Raw genomic sequence first — 24,356 nt, forward strand, 5'->3', positions numbered from 1 at the left:
GCTCCAGCTATTCACTCTGAAATCTGGGCCTGCTAAGTTTCAGCAATGGAATTTAGAATATGAATCTTGAATTCTCTCTCTACACTTCATGGTTCTCTAAATGGTGACCATCTCAGCTTCCAGCCTTGGCCTTTGCATATTGAAGAGTCCTAATCTCTGTACCTTGACCTCACAGAGTGGCACGTTCAGAGGTTATCACACCCAGTCATACCCCAGGCGTGTACCATGTAGAGACAGGGCTGTTCTCCTTTTTTATATTCGTCTGAAAGATTAGGTAATCATTCTTCAAATTGGCATGATGCTTCATAATTAACTGATCTTGTCTGATCTCTGAAACCCAAGGGAGAAGTCAGATGTTAAACCACTCCCTCACGGTCATGTCAGCTGCTAAACGGTTGACTCCACCTCCATCTTCCCAGCCTCCTCCTCTCCTAATTATACCTGCGGCTTCATCTGTTTTCATCTGTTATCTAGAAACTGTTTTTCTTCTGCTGTAAAATGTTTGAAACAAGGGGAAGGAGATTCCAGGCAGGGCACAGGAGTCACAGAGGGCCAGAGTTTGAAGCCCAACCCCACTATTTGGGAGCTACTGAACTGAGTCACTGAGCATCAGTGATGTGAGGCTTAAGTGAAATAGCCCTTGTGAGTACAAATTGTTTAGCACACGTAAATGGCATCTGAAAGTATTAAAAACCGTCATCATAACTTGGGGTAATGTTAGTCTCCCTTTAGCTTCACAAGGATGGGTGGTCTTTGGAGCACAAATGGCAAGTTGAGGACCACAGCAGTTAACTTTTTGTTTTTCGAGATGGAGCCTCACTCTGTCATCCAGGCAATGGCATGATCTTGGCTCACTGCAACCTTCGCCTCCTGGGTTCAAGCGGTTCTCCTGCCTCAGCCTCCCGAGTAGCTGATTATAAGTACATACCACCGCGCCTGGCTAATTTTTGTAACTTTAAGTAGAGACGGGGTTTTGCCATGTTGGCCATGCTGGTCTCATTCGAACTCCTGACCTCAAGTGATCCACCTGCCTCAGCTTCCCAAAGTGCTGGGATTACAGGCATGAGCCACCGTGCCTGGCCGAGCAGTTAACGTTCATGGAACAAGCCCTAGGTGCCTGGTACTGTGCCGTGTACTTGAAGTGGTTCTAGATTCGACTCCCACAATTATAAACTACGAGCTAGGTGCTAATCTCATCTCCATTTTAAAGATGGAGCAGCTCAGATTTAGGAACTTGACAGGTTAGGCAGCCTAATAAAGGTGGAGTTCTGATTTGAAGCCAGATCTGGCTCCCAAGTGAAAGAGGCCAGGTTTAGGAAAGGCTTCCATGACTAGAGTGATGCAGAGAGGGTTTTTTCCTAGCTGAGGATTGGCAGAGGGGAGGCTAGGGGTGCTGAAACTGTAGCAGGGTTGAGACCAGTGCATTTATTTGCCATGAGCGAGGGGACAGCTTTTTGCAAGGAGACCTAAACCCAGGCTCCGGGACCCTGCTTGGATTCTTTGCCTTACAGCCTTTGTCCTTCTGTGGAGAAGAGATTCCTGATGAAGGGGCATGGAAGTACAGTTACAGAGATATTTAATACTTTTGAATGAAAATATATCTGCATCCAAATGAGTTTTCATTTATTTCCATTCTGTTTGCTTTTTTCTCCCTGCAGCACAGTTGAAGCCGGTATTGTTTGTAATCTATTTTATTTGCTTAGAGTCTTCAAGAGCTAGGGAAATGACTGATGACATTTTTAGTTTCCAAGTCTGAGAAAATGGAGACGTATTGGAATTGAGAACTCACAGGAGTTGGGAAGCATAAGGTCATAAAGACTCGCTAAAGCACTAGTTTCAGTCAAATCACATTGCTGGGGGACAAGAGCAGATCTGGCACATTAACCCATCATTGGTTCTTGTGTGGCTATGCCACTGCTAGAGACTTAGCTAATATGTCAGGAAGAAAAATCCCCAAACCAGTAAAGCCACTGCCAAAGTCCTACATGTATGTGCAGATATACACCAATAACATTGAAAATGACATTTGGAAAGGGTCTCTCCTGCTTGGTTATAACTTTAACAGACCAAAATAACGCTGCCTTTAGTGTTTCTGAGAAGGTAACACATGAAACCCAGTTTCCCCTGGACTCTGGGATATCGTTTTGAGAACCTATTTGTGGCGGAAGGCAGGTCAGTGGCATGATCAAAAGTTCACAAATGAAGAACATACAAATGACAGGACCACCAAATTTAGAAAATGTCCTACAATGTGCATTTTATTCCATGTCATTATACAATGTTTACATATAGTTATAACTCTCAAGAAAATGTCCTTTACCAATTGGATGTAGTGTCTAAATCTTTCACTTTAACATGAAGAACTGAAAACAGTGGAAATCCACATTGATTGTTATCCTACAGATTGTCATGAGCTGCACGTGTGCCAATCAGAAAGGAATGGAAGTCTTGGAAGAGCAGCGTGGCTTACAGACCCTTGGCTTTAGTGAATTCAGGCATGCGGGATCCATAGTCTCATCTTGTAGTAAAACTCAAGACAAAATAAATTAGTGTTGGACAGAGTTCTACATTGTACAATGTTGAACAAAGGACCACAGGGGGACCTTCCGTTTAAAGTAGCACCAATCCACACCTGATTGTGTTTCCAACATTCATCTTCCTGTTGACTCTATCATTGGCACTTTGAATGGAACTTCTGCTTTAGTGAGGATTCCTACACTGACTAAGCATACGGTGTTGCTAAACTCTCTACAAAGTGTGGCAACATCAACCCGGGAAATGGCACATTTAAACCATGATCGCCCTGACATGGGCTTGCCTTTTTGTGTGTGTTTTCTCCACCCCCTGACCTAGCTGGTATTTCGTGGATGTTTCTGTGACAGTGGTAAAAGTAAATAAAAATGCATTTAAGGGGTAAGCAGGTGTTTAAAAACAAAACAAAACAAAAACAAAATGAAAGAATGTGGTCGCAGCTAAGGAGGTTTTCACATGTTGTTTAACTCCAGTAAAGTCTGATCCAGCATCTGATGCATACTAAGGTTTTCTTCTTTGGCATGAGCCACTTTCTCTGTGGTGGGATTAGAAAATTAAGTCATGAATAGCTGTGCTTCGGACACAATGGTGGTTTGTACATTTAGGCAGGCAAACATCAATCACAAACACAGGATGAGATGATTAGAACTCGGCATGCTTGTAAGACATTACTCATTTCTAGACAAGAACCTAAGATGGGGGGAGGACGTCTTTGACCCAAAGGAGCCATGGCACGCATTCTCATAGAGCAGTCAGGTGCACCTCCACTAACCATTCACTGAGGATAAAATGCACATGGGGTTTGCTGAAGGTTCACTGACTGTGTGCCGTGGGAATAGGGAGAGGTAAAAAACCAAATACAGCTGCAGCACTGTTATACAGACTGGAGAAGTTACAAACGGCAGACATTTCTGAGGTACAGGCAGTTAAAAGTCTAGGAGTTGTGCGGTAACACAAACTCACAAAAACAAAGATGACATAAATAGGTTTTCTGAGAACTTTTAAAATGATTTATTTCTGTTGCTCATAAAAAATTGTCAACATGTTTCATGCACACTTCATTAGGACATTCTCTTAATATTTGTATAGTGTTTATTAGCATGACATTCTCCCCAGACTCCAACAGCACCATTAGACTGAGTAAAGCATACCTTTCAGACAACCAGGAGCTTCTGGCATGAGTTCCTGTTTTCAAAAGCTATTTTGCCCAAGCATAGGAACATTTAATCATATTTCAAACACTATACCATATATTTAGAAGTTAGGAATATGAATATCTAATAGGAATACATATACACACACATATATGTATACTTAAAGTAGGACTCATGGCTGTCAGGAAATAGAAAACTTTTTTTGGGTGGGGCTCCTCATTATTTATCAGTTCAAACGAAAGGACCTGCTATTTCAAAGAGCAGTGCTGAATTGACATAAGTATTTTACCATAAAAGCTGTTTTGTGATTAAAGAGAACGTAATTATTCCAGCCATATAGAGAAAAATGCAGGCAAGGCCAGCCTTTCAGCCAATTCCTTGTATTTGCATTTCTGCAGAAAGCAACTGTTTTCAACTCTATTAGTTGAAGGTAGGACAGTCTTAGATTTTCTGCACATGGGCTCTACGCCTAGAATTCAGCCCAAGTTTTTTCACTCTTACTTAAGTTTAATCCTCATTCAGAGCCAGCTTTAGTTCATTAGTGAGGCGGCGGTTTTGCTCAAGTTGCTGGTAGAGTTGATCTGTACAGGTCAGCAAGCAGGTTAGCAGAAAAGAGGCAGAAGGAAGAGAGGTTAGCAGACTTGGTGAGAGGCAGTTAATAGAGAACAGAGACCTCAAGCAGGACAGCAACTGGTCACTTGCTGAGCAGTTTACTCTTACCCCATAGACACCTGTCCTGTATTCAGGAAGGGTAGATCCTAAAAAGCTTGGTAGACTTAGGAAGGGTCAGAATTTCTCTCTTGGTGGGGAAAGGAGGGGAGGAGGAGCAACACGATAAGAGGAGGAGGAAGAGTGCACGTTCCTCTTATACCTCACTAACCCACTTTGTGAGCTGAGCCATACACTTTGTGAGCTGGCAACAGATTTGGGAATGGAGGCCTGGCTGGAGGTGAGCCCAGTGCGACATCCATCTCTTGCTAGGGCTGTGTTGAACTTAGGTGAAACCTCGACCTGCCCAGTGCTGCCCACCTCTTCCAGAACCCCTTTCCCCTCCATTCACAGGGCAGGCTTTCCCCTCAGGTAGTACCAACTGGGGGTTACTGCTTTTGCTGCACTGAAATTTTTTGAAATTTGGAATTAAGTCCCCGTCCTTCCCCTAGCCACTGCGATGCAGGCGCACACTCCGACTCTCGCCCAGCTTTGGCAGTGTTATCCATTCAAACAGCAAAAGAGCAAGCACTTGTCACCACTCAACACTGATTTAGAATTTATCTGCTGCTTTTTTTTTTTTCTGAGACAAAGTCTCGCTCTGTCACCCGGACTGGATGCGGTGGCGCAACCTCGGCTCCCAGGTTCACGCCATTCTCCTGCCTCAGCCTCCCTAGTAGCTGGGACTGCAGGCGCTCACCACCTCGCCCGGCTAATTGTTTTTGTATTTTTTAGTGGAGATGGGGTTTCGCCATGTTAGCCAGGGTGATCTCGATCTCCTGACCTCGTGATCCACCCGCCTCAGCCTCCCAAAGTGCTGGGATTACAGGCGTGAGCCACCGCCCCGCCCGGCCCTATCTGCTTACTTCTTGAAGAGGATGGCATTCATGTGTGGTGCTAATGGATGTGTATAAAATGAACAGAACTTGCAACACCTACATGAAGACCAGCATGATATACATTTTACACACTGACACGTGATCTGCTTCCAGGGGAAAACAACTGCAGGAGTCAGTCTGTATCGGATGATCCAGGGGACACCCACGCTATGACAAGCAAGAGCCTGCTATGCACTGGCAACAGCTGGAGGATGCAGGGTGGCTTTGAATGCTGGTGACAACTTGGACCTAGAAATACTTCATGATCTTGAAAAGCTAACAGTCCTACCCCTGGGGAAAATGTGCCTGCAGCCCCCAGGTCTGTCGGGAGATTGAGCAGTTCTCACATTAACATTCTCTCATAAACAGTAGGACATGGGAGGATGCTATGCTTGTTATGTTTTCTCGCTTGGAATATCTGCTGCTCTGTCCTCCTCACTCATCCACATTTTCTGAATACGCAAAACCCCAGTCAAATGTCAGCTACCTCTTCCAGGGAGCTCCCAGTCAGAACAGTTCTCTCTTCCTTGTTGGCTCCAAATGCACATGCCTATGAGTTCGGACTCGCTTCACTCCTCTATCTCCCCACCAGATGGCCAGCTCATGGAGGGCAAAGAGCCTTTCCAGCCCATCTCTTTACCACACCCCCACTTTCCCATGGTGTTTTGCAAGTGACATATGCTTGGGGGTTGCAAGACATAAATCCCATGACTACATTCACACTACGGACACAGGGAACTGTCTCCATGGGTAGGGAGCATGTCTCAATTTGCTGAGCCCAAATGTTTGGCCAGGCTAGAATGGAAGAACTTTGCTGAAGATCTGGAGAATCCAGAGGGTCAGTATGAACTCAGCAGGAAGGACAGTGGTCCCTCCGACAGCCTCCTCTGGACCTGCTCTGCTTCAGCTGCTGTGGAGCTGGTGTGCATGGGTGGCAGAAAGGCAGGCACAAGACTTGCTCATATCCTTGGAAGTGTTTTCCCTACCGTTCTATGGAGACTCCCAGCTGTCTGAAGCTTCAGGTGCCCAAACTCAGTGATACTTTTGGTTTGGCCTCCACTGGAGCAGCTGTAGCTATGACCTGGCCCTTTGAACCAGAAGCCTGGGCTCCAACAATTTCTTGATAAACTTGACTTGCTGTTTTCCTCTTGCACGTGCACACCTTGGGCTACTCCTGACCTGCCCTCCCAGTCCATTAGTGCCCCACTTCCCCTTGTAGAGTGTACTGATAGAAAGTGTGAAAGTTTCTGGAAGGATTTCCAAAAAACAGATGTGCCTCCAGAATTACATGAACATCTACTCAGCAGAACTTTCAGACTTGGCATTTTGTCTACGTCAGGAAGCAGGATTTACTCAGAGAAGGGTACTCTTCTCTTATTCTGAATTTAAAAAAGAACAAGGAAGGAATCATAGAAGCAGGCCCAAGGAGCCTTAAGAAAAGAAAAACATGAAATCATAGAAGTCTTTATACACTCAAGGGAGAGACACTGTCCAGATTCTAAAGTCCACCATACTACGACCACAATACTTTAACTCTCAGCTTTCTTTTAAAAAAGCATTTCCTCTATGCTTTGAAGTCTCTGTAGAGTGAGAATGACACTATCTTCTGAGTTTGTCCAGATTTATTTCAGTATGGTGGTGTATCAGCCCTCTCGGGCTACAAAAACTATATACAAAACATGCAGATCATCCATGTTAAAAAAGAAAACCAGGAGAAATATATAGCTAGATTGTTGAGGAAGGAGAAATGTTGGGGATCATGACACTAAAGTCCATATAAGTTAAAGTTCTAATTTTTACAATGTGTTTTTTTAAAAAATCAGTTAATTGCTGTTTGTGAAATAAAACAGAAGCCCAAATGAAATACAACTGTCTTCTGAACAATTTCTACCAACTACCTTTTTGGGAAGAAAAAAAGAAACTTTCATTGCTATATTTTTAAAATGTCCACAAATAAAAACACAGCCATTGAACACAAAGACTATGAACAATCCCTCCAAAAGAGTATGTGCTAAAAATCACAAATCACAACTGACCAGAGTAATCATATTTAGAAAACCTAAGGTGTCATTTTCATGATCAAAATAAAAGTGGCTGAGTCATGAATATACTTCAAAAAAGCTTGAACTTTTCTTTGTGCTATAAAAGGATGATTGACAATAACCAAAACTTACATTGTTTGAATTCAAATTCTTTTTCACCCTTCTCAACGTATAACTTCCTAGTAATATAGGACAGCTACGGAACCATTCATCATGAGCCTCTGATTAGTTAGCCAGGTCCTCCCAAGCAGGGCCACCGAAACATCAACATAGAGAGGTCACTACATCCTGAGCTAAACCTCCAGGAAAGGAAGACACTGATCAAGCCAGACCTTTCAACTCTCAACAAGCAATGTCCCCTGTGTGTCCCAGACTCCAAAGCAGAGCCATCACAATTCCCCCAAAACCCCCACAGATGTCCAGACCTCATTCTAACCTCTGAAAAACAGAGGGATGCAGGCTTGGGTATTTTTTTTAAAGTTCAACAAGGAACCATTGCTTTAGAAACTCCTGATATAATTCTGTATAGTGTTCAGAATTTAAAAAGAAAAAGAAAGCAGCAGCCAAACACTAACTTCATATGTGTGAAGCAGCTTTGTAGTTTTATTCAATGTTAAAACTAAAATGTCAATAAATAAGAAGTAAAAAGAATAGCAAACAGAAATAGCTTACACAGTGTTTATTTGACACTGAAACGAAGAGCTTCTGTACAATAGAAAGCACAGTGTGTGCCTGGCTCTACGGCAGGATGCTAAGAGAGAGAACCAGGGTCACCTGGAGAACAGACAAATGCAGAGCTCAGAGAGGTGGGACATCCAGCTCGACGAGGGAGTCTTGGGAGAAGTGAAGCAAAGAAACTTATCTGCGTGAAGATAAAAAGGTGGGAGGGAAAAAAAAGTGGCGCAATGAGAAAAAAAAAAAAAAAAGAAAAAAGAAAACCAAACCAATAGATGACAGCACCTGAAACACAGACAAGAAGCAGTCATGCAAAACCCACTGCCAGCCACACCCTTGGAAGGACGTCCCACCTGAGGCCGTCACAGGCCGCCTTTCAGCAAGGGTCCATTTTAAGAAAACCCATGAACAGAATTTAAAAACAAATTTTAAGCTACACTCATCTTTCAGAATATTTAATCATACTTGATGCAAAAAGTTTTTCCCAAAGGATCACCACATTTTAGTACTGGAAAAGACCTTAGAGACAGATGATCTGCTCCTCCCCCTCATTTACAAATGAGGGATGAGAAGATAGACTGCTCTCTGGTTTCCATGGCAACAGTCATGTCTCTAGGGGCTTTTTTGTTGAGTGTGGGGATTCTATAACGTCTAAGGCCACAGGCACATGCCATACTCTTCAAGTTATCATTTTTCCTGCATGGGTAAATGAATGACAGGTGGGCTTGGAAAATGACATTTCCAGCTTCAGGGAATTTAGGGTGATATTAGAATGAAGAACCCTGAAACATTCCAGGTTAGAATTTAAAGTAGTAGGAAAAGTTTAATATTGAAGTTTGGTTAGTAATACGTAAATTAGTTGTATCTGTTGAAGGTTCTTCTCATGATAACAAGACTACCTACTCCAACTCTTACTGCCTAACAGTAAAATCTGGGCCATTAACTCCCAGGCTCACATTATACAATCTGTGTTGAATTTCCCATTTCTTTGACACAGGTTGTGGTAAGTATTTATCGTGGGTATTTTAATTCTTTTTATGAAAACAGAAAATTAAAGGCTTGGTTACTCAGCAGAGGGTTCTTTTTACTCTAGAATTCTTTTTCTTTTTTTTTTTGAGACGAAGTCTCGCTCTGTCCCCCAGGCTGGAGTGCAGTGGCATGATCTCAGCTCACTGCAAGCTCCGCCTCCAGGGATCCCACCATTCTCCTGCCTCAGCATCCTGAGTAGCTGGGACTACAGGTGTTGCCACCACACCGGGCTAATTTTTTTTGTATTTTTAGTAGAGACGGGGTTTCACCGTGTTAGTCAGGATGGTCTCAGTTTCCTGACCTCGTGATTTGCCCGCCTCGGCCTCCCAAAGTGCTGGGATGACAGGCGTGAGCCACTGTGCCTGGCCTACTCTAGAATTCTTAAAAGTAAAAGAGATGATCTTTTATAGTACCACTGTTAGGGCTGTATGGGATCATGCCAATTTCCTTATCCTCAGATTCTCAATAACCTGACACTTTAAGGGTTCCTTCAATTTATATTTATTTTATGAAAATGATTTTGTTGTACTTAGTTGAATCTCAGGAAACAAATTTTTGATATTTCTTGAGACGTTCCTGTACAACAAATGGCATGGCCGTCTAGTTTTACTTGAGTTTAGCTTAATTTCCCAAAAGGATAGTGCTCAAGGTCACTCATTCTAGTTCACTGCTCAGTTTAGCACTTACAAAATAAAAGGATTCTGAAAAGAAAACGGTTTGTATAGACACTTAATCTAGTTGGCCTTTATATTAGTAGAAAGTGAAAAAACAATAACTATTCTAGGTTATGACAAAAAGGGTGAACACAAGAGTGCAAAGATGGAGATCAGGGAGCAAGGAAGGGATGGTGGTGAGTTTATTACATTAGCATGAGGGCAGGGTGTAAGCAGGCAGAGTGGATGCACGTTTACATGGAAGTCATATCGTTGAGAGCGTGGTCCAGCTCCTCGCTGATGGCTTTGTACTTCAGTTTCTGAGCATACAGCTCGTCTATGACCAGGAAGTGGAAGGCAGAGGTGCAAGAACATGGAGAGTGATCAAGAGATGGAAGGTGAGTGAGGGTGGTGCATGCACCATCCCAACACAGCAGCAAGAAAAGGGCAATGCATGAAGGGGTTGGTGCCGCAGCAGGTGGCCAATGCAGGAGGCGTGCGTTTTGTTTTAAATAAATTGAAACAAAAACAAAGAGAACAAAACCCATTAGAAAATAAAATGAGAAAGACTCAATACGAAAATCATAACAAATATGGTAGGTATATCAGTAAACCATGTTAAATCCTAAACGAAACCACAGAAGGCTATCTCCTGGTGAGGGGACACAGGGGCTAATGGAACATCTTTCTTTTGCAGAGCTATATTTTAATTACACTGGAGTAGTCAGCCATCTGCAGCTATAAACAATGGGGAAAAAAAAAATCCAACGGCAGTGTTTTGGAAGAACAATTTGTGACTACAGCCTGTAGTCCTTATCCGGCTCCACCTTCAAACCACTGACTTCCTGACCACACTAGACCACTGGAATAGCGATTTCTTAGTGTCATTTAAGCTACTCCTGTGGTCTTCCCACTCAAGCTGCCTATTACTGGTCCAGGAGGCTTGAAAAGCAATGAGTGCCACACTTTATATGGCAGTGGTATGGTAGTCTGTAATCTAGTTTTGTAATGCTGCACGTTTCAGACTTTGCTGCACTTTGGCAGATCACTTTGCAACCATTTGTCATTCTCTCTTCTCCACTATTTTGATTATCTGTACCAAACCCTAGTTCCTTCTCTAATCCCTTCTGTGATGTATATATTTGTTTGTCTTTTTTCTTTCTTGTTCACAGCTAATCCTTCACAAACCTCAAAGCTCAACATTTAGGATATCCGTGAGATAGAGTGGTTATTACTAAAATAAAACCTAAGTGCCTTAGGGGAGAAATGCTTAAGTATAATTTTTCCCTCCTCCTTCAGGATATAAAGTAGTTTGATAAGATAATACATGACTTAAAAAAAACCCCAAATCCTTACTTTGAATTCATACTTGGAAGAAGATGGATTCTTCTAAAAACAAGTCCCCAATCGCCACATCATTCCCAATTTAATTAGGAAGGTAACACTAAAGATATAAAATATACTGAGTCATTCTCACCGATAAGCACCTCCCTCACAGTGAAAAATAAACCTGCCACACTTCTAATGAGCATGAAGTCAAGCTGGATGGCATCTGCCACTATGGCTGGTAGCTAACTAGTCACCTGGTGAGCAGAAGACTCAGGTTCATGAGTTTAAGAGCCACAGAGGAAAACCCCAGAGGACAGACAGGAAGAATGTGCAAGTGCAAAGGAGCGTATCAAGGTGGATGCCCTTGAATTGGAAAATTGTTTTGCCACATCACTATTCAACCAGAAGGATTAAACTAAAAACACTACTTAAGATCTTACCTTCTAAGTCATCAATGCTTTTCTCCAATTTAGTTACTGACCTCTCCGCAAACTCAGCCCGAGTCTCAGCCTGTAATGATTTATTTGAGTTAAAGTTGGGAAGTTTTGTGTTTCCCGCAGCTACAAACATAGGGAAACTAGAGGATGTAAATGAAGCGCATCACCCATAAAGTGGATCTGAAACTACTTGTCAGTTTCAGTCACCTCTGTGAGAAATGGCAGCTAGCACTGTACACACACTCCAAGGCAACCTTTGAATATTCCTGACTTGGATCGCTAGAACTTTAAAATGAAAAGGCCCTGACCAGTTCCATGAAAACAAACTCATTTAAAATCCAGTTGGCTTCATCCACAACTCTCATATTACCTCCTTCAGCTTGTCGGAAAGGACCTTGATCTCTTCCTCATATTTGTCTTCCTTCTGCGAGTACTGTAATTAGAAAGAGCATTCCAGATGTCAGGCTGCAGCTCAATCTACTCATGGCTTCTCATGCAAAGAACTCGCCAGCCCAGCCAACAGATGTTAAGGATCTCTTAGGAGGTAATGGAACCTCTGATATCAAATGGCACACTGCAATACACTCTCTGCTTTCTTGCCTATTGTTTTACATGGGATAACAACAAGATAACTTATCCACTTGGCACTTGGTTTAAATTAAATTGATGACTCATATCCCTAAGATAAAATAAATTCTCTAGCTAATAAAAATAATTTGTTACCTAGTAACTCTCCAAAAATCACCTCACAATATTGCCATTTACTAAAATGTCTACTGTAAGTGTTGCTTTCACTGGCAGGGCCTCTTTGGAGCAGCTCTTAAAAGACGCCTTTCCCCCACACCATGCTCCTGGCCTACCTTCTCAGCCTGAGCCTCCAGTGACTTCAAGTTGTTCGTCACAGTTTTCAACTCTTCTTCAAGCTCGGCACATTTGCTAATGTTTTCGATCAGAGGCAGAAAGGGTGGGAGACAAGCCAAAGGAAGGAGGAGAGAAAAAGGAGAGGGATGGGAAAAAATGAAAACCGAGTCCTAGAGACGAAGGGCTGCCTTAAAGTAGCCAAATCATCGGGTATTAAAATGTTTAGTTTTGCCAGGAACACTGCCCCCCAACCTCGCAACAGCAGAAGGCAGGGTGACAAAATCCAACAACTTTGAAGTGCAATAATTTGGCTCCTTTTTTGGCTGCCCAAAGAGCATTTATGAAGGGAAAACAAAGGAGCATAAAGGACCAAGGGAAAGCACTTAAAGCAAGATATAAATAGCAGAGGGTGAAGTGAAGGTGCAGTCGTTATACCAAACGAACCAGTAGGCATTGGAAGCTGAAAGACGTCTGGGTTGCAGTTAAACCTAAAAACCACACATGAGCCATCAGTACCTTATCCTCTGCAGCCATTAATGCTTTCAAGGTCTGATCCATTATTCTTAATTGTTCTTCCAGCTGTCGGACTTGGCTGTTAGTGGACACAGGAAATGCACAAGGCCATTCACAAAATCAGTGTGCAGGTAAGGCATGCAGTGATACACGCATTCATACATAGACACCCCACACGAGTCCTCCATGTTCCATACTCGTGGCTCATCCACAGCAAATGAGCACAAAAGGAGCCCGGAGCTGAAACAGGTAATGTGCAGCTGCCAGAAGGTCATGCTGTTTAGTCACCGCTCTGCAGCACCCCACTCGTGGCCTCCTGGCGCCGGGCCTGCTTACCCTTCTGAGAGCTCAGCCCGCTCCTCTGCACGTTCCAGGTCACTCTCAATGATGACCAGCTTACGGGCCACCTGCAGCAGGAAAACACAACACACACACCATGGATCTTGCAAGTTTTGTGTAGGAGGGCATGGGGGTAGCGATCAGATCCCATCAGGCACTAAGGGTTTTATCTACAAACAATATGATCCTCTTGCTGGTAGACCGGAGAGAAGCAACTCTCCATTAGGAGTGCAAGCAGAGAGGAGATCAGAGGCTTCTGCTTAGACTCAGAATGGTTAGCTGTGATTGGGCAGTCTCAATTGGAAGTCTGATCTAGAACTGGCAGCCAGACCAAAATGTGGAAGGAGGGAGAAAATACAAATTCACAATCTCAAAAACAGCAGTAGGATGAGACGTATACTGAAAAGGTGGGAGCTGCCAGGAAAACAAAATAAACCTAAGAACTCCTTCAATTTGATGGTTGATCTGTACATCTACCTCCTTATTGCAGAGGAAGAATATGAGAGACACTAACGTGAGACAAGTTGGTGAGATAATTGACAAAATCAAATTTGTATTTAGTGGAAGAACCAGAGAGAGGAAGGGAGCCTCTGAAGCAGATCAAAACTTGTGAGCATAGTGTAATCTGAAGGTAATAATGATAATAAAAAGGAGGGGCAATGCTGTTTCAGGATAGCCACAATGTGATCCAATAAGGAAAAAACAGAAATCTTAATAATCATATTGTCTCTTATCGCAGGAGGCTGTTTTCATGGGAACATGACCAGCAGCAAATTCTACTGAAAATCTGCATTGATAATAATTTCCTACCACCCTTGAGGAGACAGGCCTCCATGAATCCACTGAGACACTGTCTGTGGTCTCTAGGTTGCCCAATCTGGATGTGCCAGGTGACTCTGGGAAGAAGTGACTTGCACCATGATAGCATGAGCGCCTCCTTTCACAAGACACAGGGCCCAACTCTCCCTTCTGGCCAAAGATCTTCTGTCCAGGTCTTTGTGGTTGGGGGAGAGGAGTTTTGGTCCTTCTTCCCAGTGCCACTGATCAGCTTCCTGATAAAGCCTGGGATCCCCTAGCAGGATTAAAATGAGAACTGTTTTCTGGAGACAAAGGAACTTTGCTTCTCGAAACCACCCGTGTCTGCCAACCAAGCAGATGGCCTCACTGAGGAATCAAGACTGTGCATTGCTCCCTGGCCTCCTGAAGGCCACTGTTGGAAGTCCACAAGGCTGTGGGCCCCAGGATCTGACCTCTTCATATTTGCGGTCGGCATCTTCAGCAATGTGCTTGGCCTCTTTCAGTTGGATCTCCTGAATTTCCATTTTTTCTTCATCCTTTTGGGCTCGACTCTCAATGACTTTCATGCCTCTGAAAAGAAAGACAAGCAGGAAAACCCAAGATTTACAGCTGACCTTCCCAAATGCACACTGCACTGCTGTGGCCTGTGAGGCTTAGTGTAAGCGGTAGACCAAAATAGAGCACAGAGCTACTTTTATTTCCCAAACCAGGAAACAACAATTTCCAGAGCTAAAGGTGGAAAAAAGAGACACATTTCTCTCTGTTCATTCACTGTGAATGAACTCTCTCACCCTGAGTACTGATCAAACTATCAGGCATCTAACATTAATGATAAAAGGTACCATGTCAGGATCCTGTCTGAATCTTGGCGGCATGAAACCGGAAAAGCCAATATGCTTTACTATTAAAAAGATAACGAGATTTCTTGCCTTTCCTGTGGAAAGCCTCAGCTTGCACATGAATCAAAGCTAGAACAAAATCAAACTTATCTTTATATACCTCTTTCTACAAAGAATCTTCTTACCCTGCCAACCATAAGCAAAAATATAAGACTTAATAAGATATTAGACTTAATATTAGATTTAATAAACTAGTAGGCCCACAAAAAATGCTGATATTTGACCATTTCAGACAAGTAATAATGGTAATTTCCTATGGTTCAACTGAATGCTTCAAATTAAGTTTTACCTGTAATGGAACCCTTTGATGACAGCAATGCTGGGAGATAGGCCTGACACTGTCCTCTACGCTGAGTGTATTAGGGTCCTATGGTATGGTGTTATGTTTCAGAAAAATACTAACTGACCTATGATATTTTACAGATATATGGAATAACAAGTCATGTAAAATGGAATTCATTTATCAAAATTTAAGTAGGCAGTATAAGTGAACCACTATTTTTTTATTTTTATTTTTTGAGACAGAGTCTCACTCTGTCACCCAGGTTGGAGTACAGTGGCATGATCTTGGCTCGCTGCAACCTCCACTTTCTGTGTTCAGCGATTCTTCTGCCTCAGCCTCCCGAGTAGCTGGAATTACAGGTGTGCACCACCACCCTTGGCTAAGTTTTGTATTTGTTAGTAGATTTAGGGGTTATGCCATGTTGGCCAGGCTGGTCTCAAACTCCTGGCCTCAAGTGATGTGCCCGCCTCGGCCTCCTAAAGTGCTGGGATTACAGGTGTGAGCCACCGTGTCTAGCCCACTATCTTTTGATGAAGCACTGGAATACAGTTGAGGAGATCTGGGTCACAGTCTTGGCTTAGCCACAAATATGCTGTGAGCCTTGGTGCAAGTCACATTCGTCTCTGAGCCCAAGTTTTCTCATTTGTAAAACTAAGAGACTAAATGACCCCCAAGTCCCCTTTACTCCGAAGTCTAACATTACCAGACTGCCTTTAAGGTGCACTAACAAGTATATTTCAGAAAGAAGTCAGCCACAAAACCGCTCTTATGTGTACACTGTAAGATATGATTAGGCATCTTAAAGAAGTCCAAAATGCTTGGTTAGCGAAGAAACACTAAGCAGCAGTGGATAATGGCCTAAAAAGTTTAGCTAAAAATCTTCTTTAATCCTAAAGTCTGAAATCACTCTTTATACCTGGTACCTGGTGGCAGGGTCACTTCAAAGAGTGAGAAATGGACAAGATGACTGACTGCCTTCACTTGCCCAGGTCACAGCACAGATAGATACACATTCAGTGTTCTGAGCCCTTCATGCTATGCCATCCCTCAAGCAGCAGAACGCTCTCTCACTTCATGGAGTCTCTCTTGAAGTACTTCTATGCAATACGGCAAATCCTTAATTCCAACAGTTGAGCATAAGGGAAAATGCCTTCTAGACCAGCCAAGGCTGTGCTGGTCTATACAAACCATGCTTTCCTTTACTACCACAAAGCTGAATCTTAGAGTAATAATTCAGCTAAAGCCAGATTACATTAGAGGTGGGCTCAGAACACACGAGCATCTGACTATTTGTGTGCACGTGTCTTGTGTGTATTGAGACCAAGTCCAAAATATTTTACTTTTGCAGACGGTATTTCTGCTTTGTGTTTTTTCTTCCACCTATTTGTTAAGCTATTTGACAACTGATAGTCCACAGTTCCTTTATTTAGGCCTAAGCCTCCTTGGTATATTATAAAATAAAGTTATACTTTAACAAATGCACAACTGCTCTGTGGTCAGTAGGAATGAAAGGGCCAACTCGTATCCCTGACATTCCTCCTTTACATATCTGTCTGCCTCATTAGATGGTGAGCTTTGTGAAGGCAGGAACAAGATCTTCTTCTTTGTAACCTTAGGGCTTAGGACAGTGCTTTGGACATAGTAGGTATTTCACTAATGCTAAATGAACAAAATCAACCGAGTTATACCTGGGATCAATAGAGGAAATGATCCCACCACCAGGAGACTGAAAAATTCTTAAACCTCAAAGATCACAGGAGCCCTCCGGTTTATTCCACCAGGAAAGGCAGCTGCAAAAGATGGCTGATGGGGCATTCTCACCTCTCACTCTCATCTGCTGCCTTCTCAGCTTCCTCCAGCTTCTGCAAAGCTGTTGCCAGACGCTCCTGGGCACGATCCAACTCTTCCTCAACGAGCTGGATGCGTCTGTTCAGAGAAGCTACATCGGCTTCAGCCTAGGTAGAGAGAGTGAAAAGCATTTCAGAGTTGGGGAGAAAGTGAGGGTGGTAGCTTCAGGAAATGGCTGGGACTGCAATGCTGATTTCAGACAGGAAGATTGTCTTGTGGTGAGCTACCTTTAAGTGCATTACAAGCCCTCATCAACTCCGGAGTTCTCGGACACATTTATACATTGATTCATACAGTAAACATCCATATTTGTGTATACACAAATCTATACACACAATTCTCATCAGACAGATCATTAGCACACGGTCTTCCACATGGTTCCTTTCTTCCACAGATTTCAACACCCTGGCTTTACTTGCCTGTTAAACAAGAGCGTCATCACAGCCACCTCACTCACTGGGGGCCTGAAGTGTGAGACAAGACTTACCCAGGCTCAGCCATGTAAGACAATAGCAGTACAGCCAGAAATCGGACTCAAGAGTTTCACGCAAGTCTTTTCTTCTAGCCACTTTATCAAAGGATCCTTACAAAGGAACTCAAATAGTTTAAAATTCAGGGGTTCTAAAATACACACCACATGAAGGCCCAACACAATCCAGTAACCCCTTTTAGAATAACTGGCCAAGACATTGGAACAGAGCCAAGACAAATTTCCCAAGTGTTTTTGATGTAAGCCTATGAAATTTCTTCGAAGTCAAGGTTAATACAAGAAAAGTATCAAACTACTAAAAAGAAAAATAATACAAGTACTGTTTTTACTTGGTATCTATCTCTGAAATAAAATGTTGGTTTCTTTGAGAAGTAATGATTTTTTCCCTGTCATAAGAAATTGTTGCTATGAGTCTCAGAACACTTGTAAGACTATGATGGTCCATTATACACACTTGCACTGGTGGCTGTTTAAATATTGTGCATGGAAGTGGGAGATAGAATTTACTTATTAGGTACAATATCCTCATCCGCTTTGAATGTATGTTCACTAAGGGGTGGTAGGGGTTTCAGAACACTTAGGAGTTTTCTAGAAATTACAATACACACTTAGGGACCCATGGTAATAGGATAACAAATTTCTCTACATACAGCCCTGAACTGTAAGTTGCTCGCATCCAGAGAACTCACAGTTCTCTGCACAGAGTACGGGTTCAATAAGATAAGTAAAACCAACCTAATTTTAATAAAAGCAATGTTCTTAGCTTATGGATGCACAATACAGAGTTAGAAATGCAAATGTAGTTAGAGACTGTGGTCAGTCTTTAATCAAAGGAATCTGAGAACCTTCAGCTCTTTGCTCATCGAGATTTGTAAGATTTTAAATGCCAAGTTTTATCTGAGAAGACAGGTGAGTAGGGCATCTCCAACCATGGTGAAGGACTCTATAAAAACATGTGAATACACTTTTATCTTGACAAAAATGTAGTAATTGGTTGATGGAGGCAGGGAGCAGGGCAAATGTGAAATAAACCAGAGGAAGAGCATTTACAACTGTACTGCCTATGAAGTAAATCATTATCAGTGCACAGCTGGTAAATGGGCCCAGCTAGGAATTACTGGCAGATGACTGTTGTTTCTGGTTTGTGTGTGTATTGAAGGGCAAGGGTAATAGGATAACAAATTTCTTAATTATAGAGAAGTGTCTTTGAAAAACCATTAGGCTTTTTTTTATTACTATTACTGGAAGGATGTATATATTAAGGATATACTTCTGGGTCAGTTAAGATTTCTTCACTTTTCTACATTTTCATTTTCTAGTAAAATTCTATTCCTTTTGAGGATGGAGGGGAACTCAAAGCTGAAGCAAAAACAAAGGGCAAACAAAACAAAACAAAATTTAAAACCACACAAAAAAACCAAGCACACAATCCAAAAGCCCTACAACAACAAAAAGCCTCCGTAGAGTGTCTAGGTTATGTATTCAAAAGTACTGTGCACTTTCTTTTCTTTTCTCCTTTCTTATTATTTTCAATATGATGGCAAATATCCTTGTCACAGAGGCTATGGCCTATTAGAGCAATGCCAGCAAGATTTTCGAAACCTTTTTGTAGCTACCAAGTTCTAAGTTCTCTGCCCTGCTTTAGATCTGGGCCTAAACCTCAAGGACTTTGTACTCACAGAAAGATGACTGTTTATGCTTTGCGGAAAGAACCCTCTGGGTGACAGGTCTCTATCCCCAGCTCCCCACACAGCTGAGTCACCAGAAAGGAGACAGCACCTCATGTTCATTCCAGCCTCGCACATGAGATCTCCCTACCCAAAGGGCCCCCACCAATCCATCCGTGTCTTCCCTCCGATCAACCCCACCCCCATTCTTTCCCTTAGCTCTTGGCACTGCGTTTACAGAATGCTGTTGTCTAAATGCCACTCCTGTGTTTCCCCAGGGTCTGTAGAACCTCAGATTCCTGGAAATCAGAAAATATGTCCTACAGGAATACCAGCCAGCAGGGCTTCATACAGGGTGCCCCAGCAACAACTGGGCATGGAGACCCATTTCTAGGTGCCAGTTTGTGATACAGAGAGAGGAATGGTAGGGCACACACAGCAGACCTGAGGGTGGCTGCCCCTTCCTGAGGAGGCCCTGTAAATCCAAAAAATAGGGTCTCAATTTTTTAGCTAGAAGGATCCCTAAGCATTGTCCAGATCAGCAATTCCCACAAGTGACTGAGTGTCAGAATCAACCCAGAGATGAGCATTAAAAAAAAAAAAAATCAAACTTTCAGCTCGGCACTGTGGCTCACGCCTGTAATCCCAGCACTTTGGGAGGCCGAGGCAGCTGGGTCATGAGGTCAAGAGTTTGAGACCAGCCTGACCAACATGGTGAAACTCTACTAAAAACACAAAAATTAGCCAGGCGAGGTGGCACGTGCCTGTAATCCCAGCTACTCAGGAGGCTGAGGCAGGAGAATCGCTTGAACCCGGGAGGCAGAGGTTGCAGTGAGCCGAGATCACACCACAGCACTCCAGCCTGGGTGACAGAGCAAGACTCTGCCTCAAATAAATAAATAAATAAATAAATAAATAAATAAATAAACATAAAAAAAATCAAACTTCCAGGCCCCGTCCCTAGAGATTCTGATTCAGGAGGTCAAAGGGGGAGGGCAGGAATCTGTACTATAAATAAACAATCCCCTTTGCCACCACCCAAAGAGGCTGGCCATTCTTCTAGCTCTTGACTAAAAAGAGGCGGCAGGAGGGAACTCTGACCCTGGGCACTGAAGTATGCGGAGGCCATAGAGCCATCAGTGGGAGACAGGATTAAAATCCAAGTCACCAGGCTCCTGGCATGCCAGCTCTCCACTTGTCACTTCTCCTGGCTTCCCGGAACGTCATGGAAACCTTGGATCTGGCAGTTCTCACTCCTGTGGTCTTTATCTCTTCTGACATCAGATTGAGATGTTCTCTGGCCCCCATCCCAACTCCCCAAGAAAGGCCTCAGGGACAGACCCTAACCAGGACTAGGAGAACAGTTGCTGCAATGCAAATCATCCACTAAAGTGATTATCACAATCTTTTTGAAATTAGGCAGGATATAAAATTGAAAACTTCATAAAACAATGCTAATGGGTAATAGGAAGCTCACGTAAGGACATGGAACATAAGGACACGGAACATTTACTCCCTAGCCCAGAATTCAATGCCTACTGCCCTAGAGGTTTCACAGCAGGACAAGCAGAGGGGCTTCGAGGTTAAAGCCAGGACCTGGGAGTAGTATCTGAGGTACACCTATCTTTATGGGAAAACCCTGAACCCATGACAGGCTCTGCAGGCCCTATTATACTGGCCTAGTAGAATTTTTGTTTGGTTTGTTAGAATTCAAGATATGTTTAATTTTATAATTTAATCAGGGCTACTTTTTTCTCTTATTTTTACTTTTTATTCTGATTTATTATGCTCTATGCTCCAAAAGCCCCACATCTCTCACCTTTACTAGCTTTTATTTCTGGTATTTTTTTTCTAAGTTTCGAGGTTATTTCGATATTTTCTAAGGTTCTTTTCATCATGGCACCTGGGGATTCTTAAGGCCCTGCTATTGCCTCTGCTGGTACAAGCCCATAGACATATGACCACCTGTTATTTAAAAGCAGATAGATATAACAAGGCATTTGGGGAGGGTCAAGACCCCAGACACAAACTGTTTCTAGACGTGTAAATCACTCTTAGTGTACTAAGTTAGCTTTCTTCTTCTTTTTTTTCTTTAAGATAGAGTCTAGCTGTGTCTCCCAGGCTGGAGTGCAGTGGCGTGACCTCGGCTCACTGCAACCTCTGCCTCCTGGGTTCAAGCGATTCTCCTGCCTCAGCCTCCCCAGTAGCTAGGATTACAGGCACGTGACACCATGCCCAGCTAATTGTTGTGTTTTTAGTAGAGGTGGGATTTCACCATGTTGGCTAGGCTAGTCTCGAACTGCCGACCTCAGGTGATCCACCCGCCTCGGCCTCCCAAAGTGCCGGGATTACAGGCGTGAGCCACCGCACCCGGTGGAGTTAGCTTTCTTCTAACAACAGCCCCACGTGCTGACTGCCAGTGAAGTCTTTCAATTTGGGATGATAGTTTCTTTTATTTCAAAAGTGCTATTGTGTTCTAACAATTAATGAACTACTCAAAAAAGAGACTGCTGTATTAGTCAAGGCTACCAATGTCTTCCTGCAGATCTGTTTTTAAATAACTTCCTGGTGCTCTGTACTTGAGGTGCCTTATAATGCATATGACCCTCCTCTAAGCCCAAGGGCATGCACCCCATTCCCCCACCCCAACATGGTACTATATAGAAATCAAGGGCATGCCCACCCCACCATAGTATAATATCCCAAATCAGATTTGGAAAAAACAAAAACAAAAAAAAACTTTTACGAGGCTTAGATTTTCATGAAATCCAGATGTTTTAGCCAATACAAAAACAGAAAATTAAAAATGGCAGTGACTTTTACTTTTTGAAAAAGTATTCCAGTTAAGGCTATTAAGAAAAAATACTGGTGGGAGAATATTATATTCTAGAAATCAATCCTCTGGAATATGTTTCCAAAGTCCTGACTGAACCGGAGTGGAACCTGGGATGATCAAAGGTCAGGTCTTTTTATTTTATGCAAACTGTAGTTATATGAAGAAGGTTTCACCCAACTTGCTGTGTAAGACCAAGTGACCACAGCCAAGCTAAACTTCTGCCCTTATATGGTAAGGAAAGGGGGGAAAAAACACTGATGACATTAAGGGGCACTCCCATGGATAACAGATAAACACAACCTCCTGTGTGTGTGCCAAAGCCCATAATTTATGAGGCATATTTGTATAATGAGGGAGAACAGACATGAACAAGGCATTGTAGTGCCTCTGCCTTGCCTACATATGAAAGTGGAAATTGACAGTATACATTCCAGTTACAGCCACTCTGGGAGTGCCAATGCAAGCACAAAATGCACCCTCAGTTTCCTATCCCGGAAATATTTACCAAGTGTAAAGAGGGAAAATGCTGGGAATTTTTGTAAATTGGTTATTTCCAATGATTTAATCATGTTATTAATTAAGAACCTTCTGGCCACAACTCCCTGTCTCCTTGTTTGCTGGATACTACTCAGAAAGGAAGATTCTTCTTGCCTTTTTTTTTTTTTTTTTTTTTGAATAATGAAAAAAGCAATCAAAACCCTAGTGGGTCACAAGATCTGGAGTCAATCATGTCAAGCAAAATAGCCTCATTCCAACATTTTGAAGGATCCACACAACTTGGAAACACAGACTAGGAGGAAGTAAGGGATGGCTACTTTTTCCAAGGTAAGGGCTGGTTTAATAAGGGCTATTAACTACAGTCTGAACGTCTGAGTATTTGAATTTAGGCCAACTCTCTGGTCAAATATTTTTTGCAGTGGCTCATGGTTTTGTCACTAAACCTTTATCTTTGCTGCCAAAAGAAACTGTTACTGCTAGCTTAACTCACAGCCCAAGTTACAGCTAAATACCTAAGTTAGCTACACTTCAGTTCCAATTTCAGAAGTTAGGAACAACTTGCAGCCTGAAAGTTTCTCTTCAATGGTCTGATCCAGTCCTCAAGTTGCTGTCTTAAAAGGTTCTGCGTTCAATCACCCAGGTAGACTGCTTGCAAAAATTACTTAAAATGAAACCACTTAAACCACTTTTGATATAAAGCCATGAAAAGAATGAAAGTATTAATTATCTTTAGCCGACTGGCACAGGAAGAGTTCTGTCATAAAAACGATGCGCAAAAGATGCACATTAAAATAAAGGAATAATGTGCCCTTCATAAAATTTACCTTTTGTGTCTAACATCAATCACTAGGCCAGGAGTCAATACAAGGCTCTTCCGCATAAGGTCACACATACTCTTTCTTAGCAGGGTGAGAAGACCTCAGACTTCTACCACTAACACCACTTCAACCCATCAAACATGCCTACCAGCCTGTCCACTTCCTCTTCATTCAAGCTCCCCGCCCCAACAAATGTTGATTAAAAGCAGTAAATGAAGTGTTTTATGATGTCATAAAATGAGCAAGCCATCTTTAAGACCCCTTGCTGGGTGGGGAACTGAAGGTGAAGGAGCACTGTGTTGCCAGGGCTGTGCAGTTTTAATGACAGTGGGCACACAGCACTTACCCTGCTGCGCCAAGCACCACTGTACTGTCTGTACATAGTAACTCCTTTAACCGACAGGAAGATGCTGTTACTATCCACACTTTACACTGAGGGAACTGAAACACAGAGGTTAAGTAAATTGCCCACTGCTAGTAAGTAGTGGAGCCAGGATTCAAATTCTGACAGTCTGGGTCCAAAGTTCTTGTCCTTATCCATCATATTCTTTTTTTTTTTTTTTTTTTTTTTTTGAGACGGAGTCTCGCTCTGTGGCCCAGGCTGGAGTGCAGTGGCCGGATCTCAGCTCACTGCAAGCTCCGCCTCCCGGGTTCACGCCATTCTCCTGCCTCAGCCTCCCGAGTAGCTGGGACTACAGGCGCCCGCCACCTCGCCCGGCTAGTTTTTTTGTATTTTTTAGTAGAGACGGGGTTTCACCATGTTAGCCAGGATGGTCTCGATCTCCTGACCTCGCGATCCGCCCGTCTCGGCCTCCCAAAGTGCTGGGATTACAGGCTTGAGCCACCGCGCCCGGCCCATCATATTCTATATAGTTCAAATGGTTCAAGGACAGCTGCTAGCCAGTTAGGGAGTCGGAATTAGTTTACCACCCAGCCAAGTTCAGGGATATCCACAGGACTTTTGCTGACTCGTCCTATAAAGCAAATACTGAGAATTATCTTTTGCCTATTGATTTCCTTTTTCCTGCTTGTATTTTATCTGAAACTTTCTCTAGTTGAGCTTTCCTCT

At 42.9% G+C, this 24,356-nt stretch overlaps 1 protein-coding gene across 19 annotated transcripts in view; it reads right to left on the reverse strand.

The window, feature by feature from the left end:
• Positions 1-2,231: 2,231 nt before the first annotated feature.
• TPM1 (tropomyosin 1) overlaps positions 2,232-24,356 on the reverse strand; it is a 29,243-nt gene continuing 7,118 nt past the window's right edge. For 4 of the 19 annotated variants that reach the window (XM_010374207.2, XM_010374210.2, XM_010374220.2 and 1 more), the window contains 7 exons: positions 16,952-17,085; positions 14,401-14,518; positions 13,148-13,218; positions 12,298-12,373; positions 11,808-11,870; positions 11,441-11,510; positions 2,232-3,067 (listed from right to left, as the gene is read on the reverse strand). In XM_010374207.2, coding sequence (XP_010372509.1) covers positions 2,985-3,067; positions 11,441-11,510; positions 11,808-11,870; positions 12,298-12,373; positions 13,148-13,218; positions 14,401-14,518; positions 16,952-17,085 — 615 coding nt within the window. In that variant the 3' untranslated portion in view covers positions 2,232-2,984. The other 15 variants (XM_010374204.2, XM_010374205.2, XM_010374213.2 and 12 more) reach the window with 8 other exon arrangements.

Source organism: Rhinopithecus roxellana, chromosome 5 (assembly GCF_007565055.1).
Source record: "Rhinopithecus roxellana isolate Shanxi Qingling chromosome 5, ASM756505v1, whole genome shotgun sequence".
NCBI lineage: Eukaryota > Metazoa > Chordata > Mammalia > Primates > Cercopithecidae > Rhinopithecus > Rhinopithecus roxellana.